Raw genomic sequence first — 16,708 nt, forward strand, 5'->3', positions numbered from 1 at the left:
AACAAGCTCTGCATAAACTGGGTTCATCCGACGCTATCGTTGACAAACGGGACGTGCATCGGGCTCTAAGTCAATATAGTGTTAGCATAAATCTGGTTTAATCCCTTTTCAAGAGTCCTTATAAGTCCATGTAAACACACCTAAATGTTTGACTAATACATTTTGGAGATTTTCCAAATGGGATCCCTCCAATGAAGATCCAATTAGCACAGATTTCCCTTTTGATACTTCAAATTTCATTAATTCTACACGTGAATCACCTACATAATTGGACCGACATTTCCTAGGAGATACTTTAGGAATCTTGTGATGAGAGACATGCATCAACACTTCTTCTAAAAGACCATGTGGATTTGACTTAACTATCTCCTTCTTCGTCTTTTATGACAATGGACACGGGTGTATACGGCACAATCTCACATCACTCATAAAATTCCTCTTCGTGTGTCTCGATTATCTCCACCATCAAACAATTAAGTGCTATTTCTTTTTCCACATCCTCAAGGCCTACATCTATCTTTAACATTTGAATGTAACCCTCATTTAGGGCTACCACCTTCTTCAATGCACATGTCATTGCGTGCTTTTCTTTCTCAAATCATCAAATAAGAGCACATTCCTTCTTCCTAAGTTGTCATATCAGTAATTCCCGTTCTTCTATAGTTAATTCTTTCTCTTCTAGTGCCGCATCTAACGAGGCAATTTATTCTTTGTGATATACATCTACCATCTCTTGTAATTCCTTGCTCTAGCATAACTCTCGCAAAGCTTGTGCTTGTGCTTTATCTATTTCTAGACATGAGATTACCACTCTTGCTCCCCTTGATTCCTCTTCAGTTGCCATCTTTTCTTCTTATAATTCAACACACAACTGCCTTAATTCGCTTACATTATTATTTTCAATTTCACCTTGATCATTATCTAAATTAACTTTTTGACTCTTGTCATCCATGTATCATTTACTGAGGTCTTCACTACCTTTACTCTTCATCATGAATGTCATTTCCTCTAGGCTTTGCTCTTCTAGTACTTCGCGATTCTCCCCACAACTGTCGAATGAACTCTTACCTTCTTTCTCATGCACTATCACTTCCTTCTTCTCCTCTCACATGATCTATCATCTATTTCTAAATTCTCCCAAACACTCTCTCTGTCTTCCACAACACTTTCTATCATTAAGCAGTCAGTTGTCCATTCTTCAAATGTAGATAGCCAATCAGTGATGCCACTATTAAGTCATTTCCCAAAGAGTAATGCACTTCATATTTGCCTAACCCCTTTTGTTTTGCATAATTTCGTTGATGTACCATGTTAACTTCCATGCTATCCCCCAAAGGGGATACACTACATCATAAAGCTTTAATCAACCATGAATATGGTTGTTCACCTTCAAAGATAATATCCTCGCTCGAGTAGTTTGTTGCCTCTCCTTTGGAGATATCCCTAGCATAATCTATTGTGTCTTCTTTAATGATTTTTTAAAGCCATTCCTTAGGTATTACTCTAATTTTTACTCGATCCTCTCGATCCCTAATAAAACGTCTATAGTATGCCAGCCTACCAATGATGCTTCCCAGTTATACTTTAGTAATGAGCCTATCCATCAAAAAGGGAAGATCTCAATTCACAAATGAGAAGCTCATTCATCCCATAGTGTCTCTAAATCCTCTAGCTCTTTTCTAACTCTTGGGCAGAATCCTACTTTCATACCACTACAACGAAGATAATATTTCCTAAGATCATCATAATGTACCTTGTGTGGTACACGCTATCCTAGGTCGGGGGCCCCTCCAATATCCACTATAAATGAAAAACATTTCTATTGTAAGGTATCTAATGAAGCGCTCTGCTTGTCTTCGATTGGTCGCTCTGAGAAGTTGCATCACTTGAACTACTAAAACTCCCTGCTGAGGTGTGGCCAAATTCTCCCCAACTACCAACTGGTTTTGCTAAAGGTGTTGCTGATAGCAGCTCTGGTGATTGTGTACAGTGCCCACGATATTGTCGGTGTGCTTTGGTTGGTCGAGGCCAACAAAGTGCTCAGCTTGGCCAAGGTCGATGATGCAATCATGGTGGCCGTCTACCAACAAGCCGATTGACAAGGTAGTTGAGAAGGCAGTGGCAATCATGGAAGGAATCGTAGTGAATCTAGTATGGTTGGTGATCACACAATCCATATAGGCAATCCAAAATCGGAAAGAGTCACTTAATAATGTGGTAGTTACACCTCCCATAAACTCATTGATGCACCTCCCATAAATGCATTGATGCACCTCCTATAAAGTATTTTGGTGGAAGTCAATAATAAAGTATTCATGTGAAGGTCAAACTTGGACAAGTTTTGTGTTTTTATCACTCAATATTGTGTAAAAGGAGTAAATCACTTGTAAAAACTTATTATTGGGTACAATGAAATGAGCACCATTGAGATTTCATCAGATACTAAAGAGTTAAGAATACAAGGGATTGTGGAAGTATCTTCAAACTCATCTTTCAAATACTCAAGCACAAGTGGAGAAGGAGTGCTTTGAAGCTCTAGCTGTAGACACACATGAGGTTACATCTAAAAGAAGGAAGCAGACTCCTAGAGTGAAGCAAACTGCCAGAAGAAGGACCAGACATTGTGATAAACTTTTGTTTTTATGGGAAAAAGATCCTTCAATTAGTTAAAGAAGAAAACAACTACAAATGGCTAAGTACAACCACAACAGGCTAGATGCAAACTCGCCTCATATAAGGGCGGGAAAGAAGTGATCATAGGGGGAAGAGATGCTTCTCCTCCAGCTGGCCGCTCTGTGAGGACATGCTATCTCATACAAGGGGGGGGGGGGGGAACAACCACATAGGTGGTTTGTAGTGCCAAATGGGGTCATCGCCTCTATATGTGAGGAAAGGGCCAGGTCTCAAAAGTCTCAAGAAGGCTTCCCACCTCTTCCGCATGCGGTCAAAACCACCCTGTAGCTTCCCACCTCTTTCGCATGCGGTCAAAACCTCCCTGTAGCTTCCCCCACTGACTATAGAGGGTGTGAATAATATCAAGCCATATGCTCCTAATGGTCTCACCCGATGAAGTGTGGGTACCCTCGATAGCCTCGCTACATCTAGCATGCCAAATGTGCCAAGATGCGATGCTACTACAAATCTCCCACCTCTAGTATGAGCGTGGCCGCCAGTCACCTATAGGAGGGGCTATGACTGGTACTGCTGCAATACGATGGTGAGAGACTTGAAGGGCTAGCCCTCCCCCATCCTCCTCATAAGCCCTCATCGCTCTGACCTCTGTGGCCCAAGCGATAGTGCACCAAGTGATGATCTGGGTCGATGCCCTGTCCATAGCGAAGATGTGGAGAATCTGTTGCCAAATCTGCTGAGCCTTCGAGCAATCTTAAAGGCAATGTCACTGAGACTCTTGATGGTGTGGTCTCACCGTGGGGACAAGCCGCTAACAGACCTCCAATTGCCAGCCAAGTACCGACTGCCAAACTTCAACCAAAGAAAGAGTGTGATGTTTCTAGGTCAAAATCTATCCCAAAGCCTCTTCTAGAAATCTGAAAGGAAATGCTGTGATAGGGCCTGTGACTACCAATGTGCTGCTTGTGCCACCATCGTGCCATCTGTCTCAGGCATCCGGATCTTGCAGCCTAGCCGCGCTGTATATGCAAAGAAAGGGGTGTCCAAAGTCTCCTCCCGATCCTCAGGATCATGCTAAGTCCAATCTCTCAGGTCCCACTACAGTCGCGTGAGAGGTCAACACTCCCAAATCCATAGCTGCCATAATCTCTCCCTCGCCACCTTGGCTGGTGCTCGATCTATGTGCCGTTCTTGTGCCCAAAAACCAATCACCCTCACCCTCTTCAAAGTGCAGCCTCTGAAATGCTCCAAGGGAAGCTCGCATCTCTCTAGTCTACACTGGGGTCCCATAGAAAAAGTGAGCAGACCACTGTCCTCATCTACTCCATGGACCATCACAAGGATATCGTGTCTAGTAAACACTCTAGGGGGGGTCGGTTCTAGGATAGGCATCAGCCACTCCTGAGGGATGGCTGAGTCAATGTCGATGCTGAGCCTATCTCAACCTTGGATCCATGTCAAGCCTCTCTCCTACTCCTCCAAGGGATAACTTCCTATGTGTAATCCAATCTCCAAGAGACCTAACTAGTCCCGTGCTCAAGGCTCCCCAAGATACATGCGATCGGGCCCCTAACATGTGGCCACTGGGTAAACGGATCAAGGGGCTCGAGACCAAAGGCTACCGGAGCTGCTCCCTCTGAGGCAAATGGAACTATCTGTCTAAGGGATGGCATGAGATAATCCCAAGCCCAAAGTAAACTGGTTTGTAAATCTATCCTTAAAAGCTGGGCTAAAACCATGGGCTCTCATCTCTTGAAGATCCATCTAGTACTCTGTGGCCATGGGCACCCGAGGCTCGAAGTGCGGGCTGAAATTTGGGCCAATAAGAAATCCTTCCAAGGCCACCATCGGGAAGGAGTCCTCTAGTAGGGCACGGCTCTGAATAGTAGGATTGATGAGTCCAATCCCTCTACTACGTGGCTGAATGATCACTCACTATACCACCTTGGCCCTGGATGGCCTCCTGTCACTTCTGGCCCATAAGAAGTTCTGGATCAACTGTTGAACTTGGCCAATGCATGCCCGAGAAAAGGCCCAGCATGAAGTGATGTACCACATGGTGGCTAGCAGTACCTGGTTTGCCACACCCACTCTGCCTACTAGGGAGAGCCTCGCCGAGCTCTAATATAGAAGCTTCTTCCAAATACTCAAAAGAAGTCGAGCGAGCTGCTGCTTTGGAGAGATATCTATGCCAACCTAGCAACTGAGGTATCAAACTCAAGTGCCCCTCGGGATTCACTGAAAATCCTCAACTGGTCGCCAAATCAGGGTTGGTGCTAAGCCTATTCAAAAACCACACAACTTGTGCCAGTTGATCCGTGCTCCTGAAGCGTGACAGAAAACCTTGATTGCCTTTGCAAATCTCTGTAGATTCCCCGCATCTCCTACAAGAAAAGCTGTTGTGTCATCTGTAAACACTAAGTCCAGCAGCTCCTCCCACGTGCAGAGGGGAAGACGCAATCCCTGAAGCCTAGTCTCCTAGGTGGAGAGAAAACTACTCGTGGCCTCGGCAATGAATAAGAAGAGATAAGGTGCCAAAGGACAACCCTTTCTAACCGAGTGGGAGAGGGGCAACGGGCTCCCTGAATGAGAACCTGGCTATGTTAGGCTGAGTAAAGTTCTGAGACTCCATGAATACATTCCACAAGGAATCCCATCTAGCTTATAGTGCCCTCCAGAAAGCTCCAATCGACCCTATCATAAGCTTTCTCAATGTCGAGGAGTAGCACGATGAGGTCCTGTTTGCCGCATCCTGGCTGAAGTTGTCACCTCCAATCCTGGCTGAAGATGTTGTCCTGAATGCTCTGATCCTGAACAAAGCTGGTCTGAGTGTCGTGGATCAAGTATGGGAGAAAAGGCTAAAGTCTCCTGCTGATGGCCTTGGCCAAGAGCTTATAGGTTGTCCCTAGAAGAGTGATGGGTCTCCACCGCCGAATCTCCAATCTGTCACCACCCTCCTTGGGAATCAAGTGAATCAAACCCTTTGAAAGCCTCTTTGGCATGGCACCTGTGATCATAATCTCATTGAAGGAAACACGAAGGCCACCTTCCATGAGGTCCCAATGGTGAAGAAAGAAAGAGACTGGAAGCTCGTCCGCCCCGAGCATTTTCCCCTGGGAAGTGCCGTCACTACCTTCACCAACTCCTCAGTAGTAAAAGGTGTCATAAGAATGACCAAAGAGAAGGGGGAACCCCTCCCTCATATGCCGCCATACCCTCTCATGTGCTTCCACCACCTGTGGAGATACTGGGGCACCATTGAGGAGGGATTGAAAAAAGTCTGTGGTGATGGCTCTCACCTGGGGGGGATCTGAAACAATAGCTCCATCATCCTCCTCACACAACCTGTGAATACCATCTCTTCTCATGTGGGGGGCGGCCATCTCAAAGAAATCCCCCATGACTCTATCGTTTGCCTTAGTCTAGAAAGAGGCCCTGGCATAATACCTATACTCCACCCTCCTCTCCTCTATGGATCTAATCTCCATGCGAGCGGCTGCAAGCTGACTCTCAATCCACTGACTATATGGGGACCTCTCCTGAAGCCGTTGTAGAGAGGCAAGACTCCTCCACAAACTCCTCTCCTACTCCCAGAAACCCTCAGATGGCTCTAGGTTGCCTCTTGCAGCAATAAGAAATAGCCGATGTCCCCTAAGCCCTCATCCACTGTGTGCGCAACAAAGCCTGAAAGAAAATCCAATCCCACCCTTATATGCTCTATCCTATTGCAAATCTCTGGGTCCTGAATGAGGCCATTCGGGATCCCCGAGCTAATCTGCCTATCATACCTCCAGGGGTCCTCTAAGGACAAAATAATCGGGGCGTGGTCAAAAAATGTAATGCCTACCAAAATACCAATCATACCCCCTTGGCTTCAAGCCCACTCATCCAAGTAAAATCTATGAAGTCTAGAGAGGTTGGGGCCTGTCTGATCTCGAGAAGCGAAGGCTAACTGCAAGAATCATCTCCTCCCAGGTTGAGTACTTTGTTCCTAAAACTGTGGCCGTGCCACCCCCAATTATGTCCTCTGCTGCCTCTATCATGTTGAAGTCACCACCTAAGCACCAAAAGTTAGCTTAAGGGAGGGCCTACCATACTGAACTCTAAAAGAGGGCTCTACTTGCAGTAGCACTCGAAGCGTAAACATTAAGGAAGCCAACCCTATCCTCTCCAATAGTAATGGTAATCCACTGTGCACACCTGGGGACGATGACTCCTGAGCCAATCACTGCCAGCAACAATAGCTACTCACACTGAGACAGAAATACACACCCCTCCCTGCGTCCTAGTAGAGGGGCCAAAGATGGGGACCAAAAAGTGTGGCTCCTACCTGGAAGAATCTTCCCGCATCTATGGGTGTGCCCCTCTAAGAGGTGATGCTCTTGGAGGAATAAAATGTCTATAAGTCCCCCAACCATGGCTCTCTGGAGCTCGCCTCGTAGGACACCTCGTCTCTGAAAGCAATAGCCCCCCCCCCAAACCCTGAATGTTCCATGTAACAATCCGCATATCAATCTCTGTGTGATGCGGCACTAGCAAAACCCCCCTTCACTCGAAGAGTCTTGGGCAAGGGTTTAGACGAGGAATAATCACAATCCGTGCAAGGGCAAAGGCGCGCCAGGTGGGCACTAATCCTATCCTCCATGTAATGCCACTCTGTACGAGCGTGAGTGTATGCATGCTTCGGACTCCATCTATCACAATAGAGGTATCTGTAAGGGGGGAAGATGTACCGCGAGTGACAGAAGTATGCATGAAGACAAAAAGCAACACCTCCAGGCTGGTGGAGACTACCATCTCCCCACCCTGGCCTCGATGAGTAGAACCTCCAAGCTCCATCTTAGCCAAGGGCCAGAAATGGGTGAGAATGTCGGTGATGCAAAGATCCTGGAGGTGCTAGGAGATCTCGACTACCTAGCCTTGGATGGTAGCTACCACCAACTCAGGATCCACTCTGTCCCCCGGGGCTGTACTGAAGGGGAAAGAGATCATCGTGCCATTATCTGGCGTAGAGGGCCTAGAGTGGTGAAAAACCACACATACCCAAACAAGGGCTACTGTCTCTTCCGTCATCAGCAGACATCGAAAGAAACTATAATCCACTGCCTGTCCCAGGATCCTGGGAGCCCCACTTGGGGACTTTAGCTGAAGATCCCTCATGGGGGAAGCGACAATGGTTATCTCTCCTGGCTCAAAGAACCAGTGAATCAAGTGAGACAAATGGATCTTGCCGGCTCCCTCCTCTCCGGGTCAGGGGCTACTGGGGGGCGACGAGAGTGCTCTGGAGAGGCAGAAATGGGGGGAGGGAGGGCTCATATGATAAGGGTGGGGCTGGGGAAACCGTTGGCAGGTAAAGTTAGTGACGAAACATGAGGAGGAGGTGAGAGGGAGGGCGGAGGGGTGCTGCTGGGAGAGATCCATCAGAGAAGACGACTGCGAGGATGGGCTCACCGGGGACTCAGAGGCCGATCGGCCTCTCAAAAACATTGGGGGTCGGTGGGGGAATCTTGGCAAGGGATCAATTGCCATACAGGTAGGGGGAATCTCGGCAAGGGATCAATTGCCATACAGGTAGGGCCAGAGGGGCCCGCTCTCCACAACTAGTAAGGGCGTGTCGCCAATGAGAAAATCTTGAGATAAATGCTCATAACGATTCTCTGACAAAACCGAATCCTCTTGCATGCTGCTAGCTTGGCGCCCACGGCGACAACGCTCAGCTCTCGTGCTCGGCTGGCGACCCAAGTGAGGACCAACCGTCCGCCACTCTCCGCCTAGAGGGTCATCCATGGTCGGTACTTGGTGCTCCGTGCATGGGAACCTACTCCTCCCTCGGCTCCCTAGTGCGGATCTAAGCGGGGACCATCGGGGGCGGTCTCTTAGATTGATGCGCGCCGAGGGCAGATGACCCATCTTGCAAATGAAACATTGGCCTGGAAGGCCGGAATACTCCACTCGCTGCATAATGGGGTCACCCCGAAGGCTCGGAATAGATATCATGTGAGGCATAGAATCCGACAAGGCAACACAAATGCGGAGAGATGGAATCCCGATTGCTTGTGCGAGGGCCGTGGTAGCGGTGGGGGGATTCCATCACTCTCCCGATGGCACCACCAATCACCGAGAGAATTTCTTGAGGCCTAGAAAGCGTGCTGTCACTCATGGGAAAGCCTAAAACTCCAACTAAAGGGTCGGATGCTGGGTCGTAGCCGTGCTGCCACCGTGCAAAGAAGGCCTGGGCTGTAGGCAGTGCAACATGGCTCAGCTGCATGACAAGATCAAATGTCGTTGGTGAGTCAAACTTAACTTGGTAGTAGCCACACCCCAAAGGATGAATATCTGCGATCTTTTCAGGCACACCTAGGAGGCTAGCCTAAAGAAGATCAAGATCTCTGAGTTGGCCACGCGTGGGGCGACTACCAACAATCTTACATAGTAGAATGGAGGCCTCTAGGGATGCATTAGTCGTATTGAGAAGCTACAAGTTCGCTTCAGAAAATGAAAGGTAGATAACGGCATGGGTCGGGGAAGACGAAGCACAATTGCCATGGAGTCCTCCTAGGGGCGAAGACTGAAAGAGACTGAAACTTGCCGAAAATAGAGAACAGCCCACAAGCTGAGGGCGTTGCCGGAGGAACAAGGAGGACACAAAGAAAGGGAAGTGGAAGGGCTAAAGATCGAAGGGGAGGGGGAAGCAAGGCTAGAAAAAGACAAGAGGAGAGAAGGGGGGGAGGGAAGGAGCAAAGAGAAAAGGGAGGGGAGGAAAGAAATGGGCAGAGGGAGAAAGGGGCCGGCACAGGAAAAAATAGCAAGGGGGGCAGGTGCAGAAAGGAAAGGAAGGAAGGGGGTCACATGCGGCGAAGGGAGGGGGCAGGTGCAGGAAGAAACATCAAAAGGAGGGGGGGCTGCAGTCTGGGCAGGATAGGGGGTGGGCACATGAGCAAACAGGGGGGGGAAGAGGGCGCAAGCGACGAAGGGAAAGAGCAGGCAAGGGGAAGAGCAGGCAAGGGGGGTGCAGGCGGCAAAGCAAAGGCAAGGGGGGTGGGTGCCAGTAACAATACAGCGTAGGAGGGGGTGCGCAGCTCTCTCACTAGCAATCTAGCCTTGAGATCCTTTGCCGACTCCACTGCGGCATGACCTTTTCATCGTGATAAACTTTGGTTAAGACAACATAAGGAATTAAAAGAAAATCAAAATTCAGAACAAGAGCAGCCAATTGAGGGAGAACCAAAGTCCCAATTAGACAAGGAGATAAAAGCAAAAGACAAGCCGTGGTACTGTGAGCCTGCCTTAGCTCAAGGCCTTGGAGATTTTTTGGCTTCTAATATCTCCCGGAGCTCTATGGGGCTGTGGTGAGAGGTTCTAAGTGTCTCTATCTCAACTTTTGAATCTCTTTTAGCATTTGCCTTGTATTAGTCTTCCAGCTATTTCTATATAGCCAAGGTGGCTTGATTTATTCTGTTTCAATCTTGCTCTTTTACTCTAAAGATAGGTAAGGACTATTTTGAGAAAGTAACATATTTGATGGTGCTAAATACCACACATGTTCCATAAAAATGCAAATGGCCATGGTGGAGAAGGATTATTGGGCCATAACTAAAGGTGATTACAAAAAACCCACTAGGGATGGAGAGGCACTAAAAGTTTGGGAAGCACTTGACATGAAGACTTTAGCCTTCCTTATTAAGGGGTTAGATGATACATAGATGCCACAAGTAGCAAGTGCTGCCTTAGCCAATGAGGCTTGGACTAGGCTTAAAGGCATCTTTAGTCAAACCAATGCTGCTTCAAGACTTAAGAAAGAGACTTTATAGGCTTGACATGGGGGATAAAGATACTGTTGCAACCCATTTAAGTAATATCAAAAGTCTCATGAATCAATTTTCAAGGGCTGGGGTAATTATTATAAAAGGAGAAGGTGTCTTTGTGTTGCTCTCCTCGATGCACCCAAAGTTTGATAATGTGGTTGGTGCTATTGCCAATTAACCAAATTTAACCCTTGATAGTGCATCATCACATTTGGTAATGGAGGAAGCTCGATTGGGAGTTTCATCAAATGGCATTGAATCCTCAAGTGTGGAAGTACCTATTACACAGAATTTGCCATGATGTCCAAAGAAGAGAAGAAGAAGAAGAAGAAGGGACCCAAACCTTGATTTTACCGTAAAAAGAAATATCATATGATCAAAGACTGTTTCCAAAAGAAGGCTAATGAAGAGAAGTTGAAGGGAATCAAGGACAGAGAAGATGCAAACATTATATCTACATCAATGGACACTGTTGACTCAGGCTATGCTTTCTAGCAAAAGGTTGAGTAACATTGTAAATATTTTTAGCCAGTGGGCATTTTGTGTGTGTGTGTGTGTGTGCGCGTGCTTTTTAAGGACTTGAACTTGGTGAGAGCTTACCTTGCGAGGTGAAGTTAAACCAAGAGGGAGTATTGGAATTATGGTTTAGTGTTAGGTATATCTTTAACATTTGTGGTGGGTATATCTTTAACATTTGTGTGTGTGTGTGTGCGCGTGCTTTTTAAGGACTTGAACTTGGTGAGAGCTTACCTTGCGAGGTGAAGTTAAACCAAGAGGGAGTATTGGAATTATGGTTTAGTGTTAGGTATATCTTTAACATTTGTGGTGGGTGCTTTTACAAGATGTAGAAAGACTAGATAAGCTGGTCAATTTTAGGAGTGTACGCGGCAAGGGAGTCACATGGCATGGGTCAAGTTGGCATCCTATTTGAGGAGAGTTAGGAGGTGGCCTTAGATGCTATTAAGGGACATTATACATCATTGGTGATGCCATTCATTTAGGCACCCTCTTCCCTCCCTCCCTATGTAATGAGAGGTCACAAAGAGATCTGAACAGCCTTGTATAACTCTTGCATTAGCATTTGAATAAAAGGGCTATGTGCCTAGTGTTTTGTGGATTACCTCTTGTGTCTATTCGAGTTGTTATGTTGCTTAACATGCTTATGTAGTGGTTCTTATTTTGTGGTGAATCTTCAATATATGTGAATTTGTCTCCAAGTGTACTTGTTAACTCAACAAGGATCTCACATAAAAAACCGGTGGTTTAGTCCTTCCAGAACATAAATGGACTCATATTACAATGGATTTCATTACCGGTCTTTCTCTCACCAAATAGGGACATGGGATAGTGTTTATGTGATGGTTGATTGCTTAACAAAGGCTATCCACTTTGTGCCTACAAAGGTGAGATACTTTGCATCCATGGTTGCACACCAATTTATAGAGTATATTTTTAAGTTACATGGGATGCCGTAACAAATAGTGAGTGATCGAGATGTGAAATTCATGGGAACTTTTTGGCATAGACTTTTGAGAGCATGGGTACTCAATTGACTCTAAGTACAACGTATCACTTGGAAATTGATGGTCAAAGTCAACAAGTAGCTTGAGACTTATTTGAGGCACTATTACTATGAGACGCAACGTGCATGGGATCAGTGGTTGCATTTGGCAAGATTTGCTTACAATAGCACTCACCATGTGAGCATTGGGATGTCACCTTTTAAGGCCATGTATGGCTACAAGGTGGATGTGCCTATCATGTCATTAATTAAAAAACGATTAAAGTTTGTAAATTTGTTGGTGAATTGATCAAAGTTAGATACAATTGAACATAATGGAACAAAATAATAAGGTGCATTCTTGCTTCAAAAAATAGCACATTTATCAACGTAAAAACCACTTAGAAGCTCCAATGCCTCCACTTGGGTTCGATTCTCCATTTTTTTGTATGAGGATATGGATTTCACTATTAAGTGAATGATGGGACTTAAGGTTTCTTCTTGGGATCCAAAAAACCTTGTGTTGGTCTAATTAATACAATAAGTACAAAATGAGCCAATAGGGCACCAAAATGTTGTTTAGCATTTCCATTAAATAAAATTTGAGAGTTTTTCGAGAATAAGAGTGTTTTTCTAAGGTTTTATTTTAGTATGTAATGATTAAGGCTCGAAAAAGTCAAAGAAACGATGACTCTCCTTGCCCTTTTTATTTGCATGCATTCACCCATCACAATTCTCTATAAAAGGCCTCAAGGGCTCATTCTAGGAGTAGACAGAGGTAATAAGGTTGTAGTACCTAGCATTTAATTAATAAAACTAAGATAATTTGACTGAATGAATATATATATATATATACACACACACACATACACAACACACAAAAAATTTAAATTAATAACAATAATAATTACAACATAATATATATATATATACACACACACACAACAAATAAATTAATAACAATAATAATTACAACATAATATCTATATATATATATATATATATATATATATATATATATATATATATATATACACACGTGACACACACACACACACACACACAAAACACAAAGGAAATATAAATTAATAACAATAATAATTACAACATAGTAATTCTAATTGCAACATGTATTAATATACATAGGCAGGCGAGGGCACGGTTTCTAGCTATAAGATGGAGAAAACTTCTTACGATGTGCTTGCGGAGACCAGAGCCAGCATTGAGGAGACACTTGCCCAGATGCTCTTTATGAAAAAAGAAGTCAGGAATCGTGGGGAGCTCCGGGAGCTCTTCACTGAGGCGTCCGTGGCTTTTCTTAACCTCCGGCAGGTATGGCTTCACCATTTTGTGGCTAGCCCTAACGTTTTCTATGCTTTTGATTCATACCCCATCTACGAATGCATGTGTGTATGTACGTATGTGGGGGTGCATGGTTGTAATGAATGGTGGCATTTAGATGGAATCACGGATGCATTTTATGTATGGATGCATGCGTATGTTTGATTGTTTTAGGACTTCAATCTTATCACTTTTGTTACAGTAAGTGATAACTTCATGATTACTTTGTCTTGAAATTAAGGCAAATCATAGCTCCCAATCAATCATTGGCATTACTACATGTAGTTGCTCAGCTAAATACCCCTCCTCATCTCCATCCATGTACTAAGGCAAATCCTAGCTCCCAATCAATCATTGGCACTACTACATGTACTTGCTCATCCAAATACCCCTCCTCATCTCCATCCATGTACCATGCATCGGGTAAACCACCCATGCGAATCTAAAAGGGCCTTTGACTACCTTAGTTCTTTTCCTCTATCGAATGTGACATGTGATTTGATGTGTTCTCTCAAATCTTTATTGGCCACTATCTTGCACATGGGTCTTGCTTCATCTCTTCTTTTACTTCTGCAACAATTTCTTCTTTTGGTCACATTTTTGGGCTTGGTATGCTCTTCTAGATCATGAAGTTGTGTCTTGAGTGTGCCATTCTCCTCTCGTAGCTTGTTGATTTGTTTGTGTGTGTGCGAGAGAGAGAGAGAGAGAGAGAGAGAGAGAGAGAGAGAGAGTATTAATGTCTACGAAAGACTCGAAGGGTCTATGAGAAAAAAAGTTGTGACATGATCCATGAGTAAATTGGATGTCAAGACAACATGGAAAAAGTAAAAGACTAGGTGTCAAGACTTGGATGTCTTAGCTCTAGTTGGTATAGTCTTTGATCTTTGTAATGTATCACCCGTGACAAGGGCCTGGACTCCGCCCTGAGAGAGTTAGATCGTTGGCATATCTCATAGTAAACTGTGCATCTAAGCATGTAATTCTGACATGGTATCAGAGCCCTATGCTCTTGATTGTTCTTGGGATTTGTGTGAGCAAGAGAGAGACTGTTGTGTTGCTGATTGGTGGACTGCACGGGACTGTTCGGGAAGAGGGGAAGCAAGAGGACGATGGGCTGATTTGCTGGACAGCCACTTGCAGGTGTAAGTTCTTCTTTGTTCCCACCCACCCACCCTTTTCCAGAGTACATCCCCACAATGGTAGATTTGTTAGAGATGGCTGAGAGGCATGTGAAGATCTCAACACTCCCCACGTTCCCGGTGGACCATCAGTTGGACGGGAACAATTACAACATATGGAAGGTTATGATGGAATCTGTTCTGGAGTCTTGCGACCTTGCTGATTTCATCGTTGTTGGGGTTCCACGGTTGGAAGTAGAGGAACGGGAGTTACCGTTGATCCGAACGGACCGGGAGGCACATGCATTGTTGTGGGATCGTGTCAACGCCAGGGTCCGTTCATTTATCTTCCTCAACTGCACACTGCAGGTAATCAATCATGTAAAGCATATGACGCTGGCCAGAGGTATATGGCAGCATTTGGCTTCTCTTTACAACAGGGTATCGCCCATGAAGAGGATTTCCTTGGAAGTACAGATGCGGGTTATGAGCCCTGCAAAATCATCGACGATGCGGGAGTATATTAACAAGCTGCAGGCTTGGGAGCATATTAACAAGCTGCAGGCTCTTCAGCAGGAAGTTCTTCAGGCTGGGAAGGAGATATCGTCAGAGGACATGGCCATAACGTTGCTGTCGCACTTGCCCTCTCAGTACTCAACATTTTACTCGTCTTTGATCACCAGTGGCAGGCTCAGTACCATCACGTGGGAGGAGCTTGTGCCCAGGGTCCTGGACGAGGAGGAACGATCCACGAACCCTCCACAGGACGGAGGTTGGGAGGCCTTAACTGGCCAACGATCGAAAGGCCGTAACACGGGTAGCAAAGGGAAGGCTTCATCGGAGAAGTCTTCTGAGAAGAAGTCCGACGCTCACCGCGAGAAACTAAAGGCAGAGAGGACCTAATGATTGTGGCGAGAAAGGCCACTATTGGAGGTAGTGTCCCAAGCAGAAGACCGAGAAGGGTGAAGATTCCTCAGCAGCAATCATGAAGACTTTGGCTTTTGTGCACCTGGAGGTGATGGACATTGATGTTTCATTTTCTTTAGGCAGGGAGGAGGTTGGAGGATTCTCCGCAACAGATACTCGGGAGTGGATTCTAGACAGTGGTGCTTCCAGGCACACGACTCCTTCCCGTTCAGATTTACAGGATCTCTGCAGGTATTCTGGTCACATTCTGATTCCTCAGCCTCAGCTTCAAAGACTCCGGCATTTGTGCACTTAGAGATGGTGGACTTCGATGCTTCATCATCTTCGAGCGAGGAGGCAGTTGGCTTCACCGCGAAGGATATCCGGGAATGGATTCTCGACAGTGGTGCTTCCAGGCACATGACTCCATCCCGTGACTTCTTTTTGGATCTGAAACGGCAGTCAGGTCGTATCTTTATTGGCGATAACTCCTCTATTCCGATACATAGTGAGGGCCGGATGGAGATTATTCCCGACGGCAAGGGGGGCAAGCATGCTTCCCGTGTTCTTTATGTCCCTGCTCTGGGTTTTCATCTTCTGTCAGTGCATGAGGTATGCAAGACTGGCTTTCGGGTGGAATTTGAGGAGCATTCAGTTGCTCTTAGGGACCGTGAGACTGGCCAAGTTGTTTGGGAAGGCGGTGTGGAGAATGGTATCTACAAGCTCTTTGCACTCTCCACTTTGACAGGTTCTTAGGTCGGAGATTTGTGGCACTTTCGTTTTGGCCACTTAAATGTGGATGCTTTGAGGCGCGCCTTCCGGGACCAGATGGTGGTTGGCTTGCCAGATGTTGGTAGTAGGCAAGGACGTTGCAGTTCTTGCATACGTGGTAAGCAGCATAGGGAATCCTTTCCGAAGCAGGCTTCCAGGCGGGCTTCGAAACCATTGGAGTTGATTCACACTGACTTGTGTGGACCTCAGCAGATACCATCTTTGGGAGGATCTCTCTACTTTATGCTGCTTGTTGATGATTGTACCAGATTCACGTGGGTCTACTTTCTTTCCCAGAAGGACCAGGCTTTTGCTCGGTTCAAGGATTGGCACGTGATGGTGGAGAAAGAGTCTGGATATCAGGTGAAGACTCTCAGGGCTGATAAAGGAGGTGAATTCTCCTCGATTGTATTTTTCAGATTTTGTGCAGATCATGGCATCAAAAGGGAACTGGCCAATACCGGATTGCCTTCGGAGAATGGAGTTGTTGAACGCAAGAACAGGACTGTGGTGGAGATGGTGAGGACCATGCTGGAGCATCGTGATCTTCCTCGTCCACTTTGGGGTGAGGCTGTGGCAACGGCTGTCCATACCATTAACCGATCTCCGACGACTTCAGTACCCCATATGACTCC

General features: G+C 45.9%; 1 protein-coding gene across 7 annotated transcripts in view; it reads left to right on the forward strand.

Annotated features, from left to right (window-relative positions):
- The first annotated feature begins 13,066 nt into the window (after positions 1-13,066).
- The window catches only part of THO5 (THO complex, subunit 5), a 30,251-nt gene continuing 26,609 nt past the window's right edge, over positions 13,067-16,708 (forward strand). For all 7 annotated transcript variants that reach the window (XR_015268864.1, XR_015268866.1, XR_015268865.1 and 4 more), the window contains exon 1: positions 13,067-13,269. Coding sequence is in view for 1 of the 7 variants with exons in the window: in XM_086818090.1 (XP_086674216.1) it covers positions 13,114-13,269 (156 nt within the window). In the remaining 6 variants the exon portion in view is untranslated. The remainder of the gene's footprint in view (positions 13,270-16,708) is intronic.

The sequence above is a fragment of the Cibotium barometz genome, chromosome 24 (genome assembly GCF_041138505.1).
Source record: "Cibotium barometz isolate CiBa-2024 chromosome 24, ASM4113850v1, whole genome shotgun sequence".
NCBI lineage: Eukaryota > Viridiplantae > Streptophyta > Polypodiopsida > Cyatheales > Cibotiaceae > Cibotium > Cibotium barometz.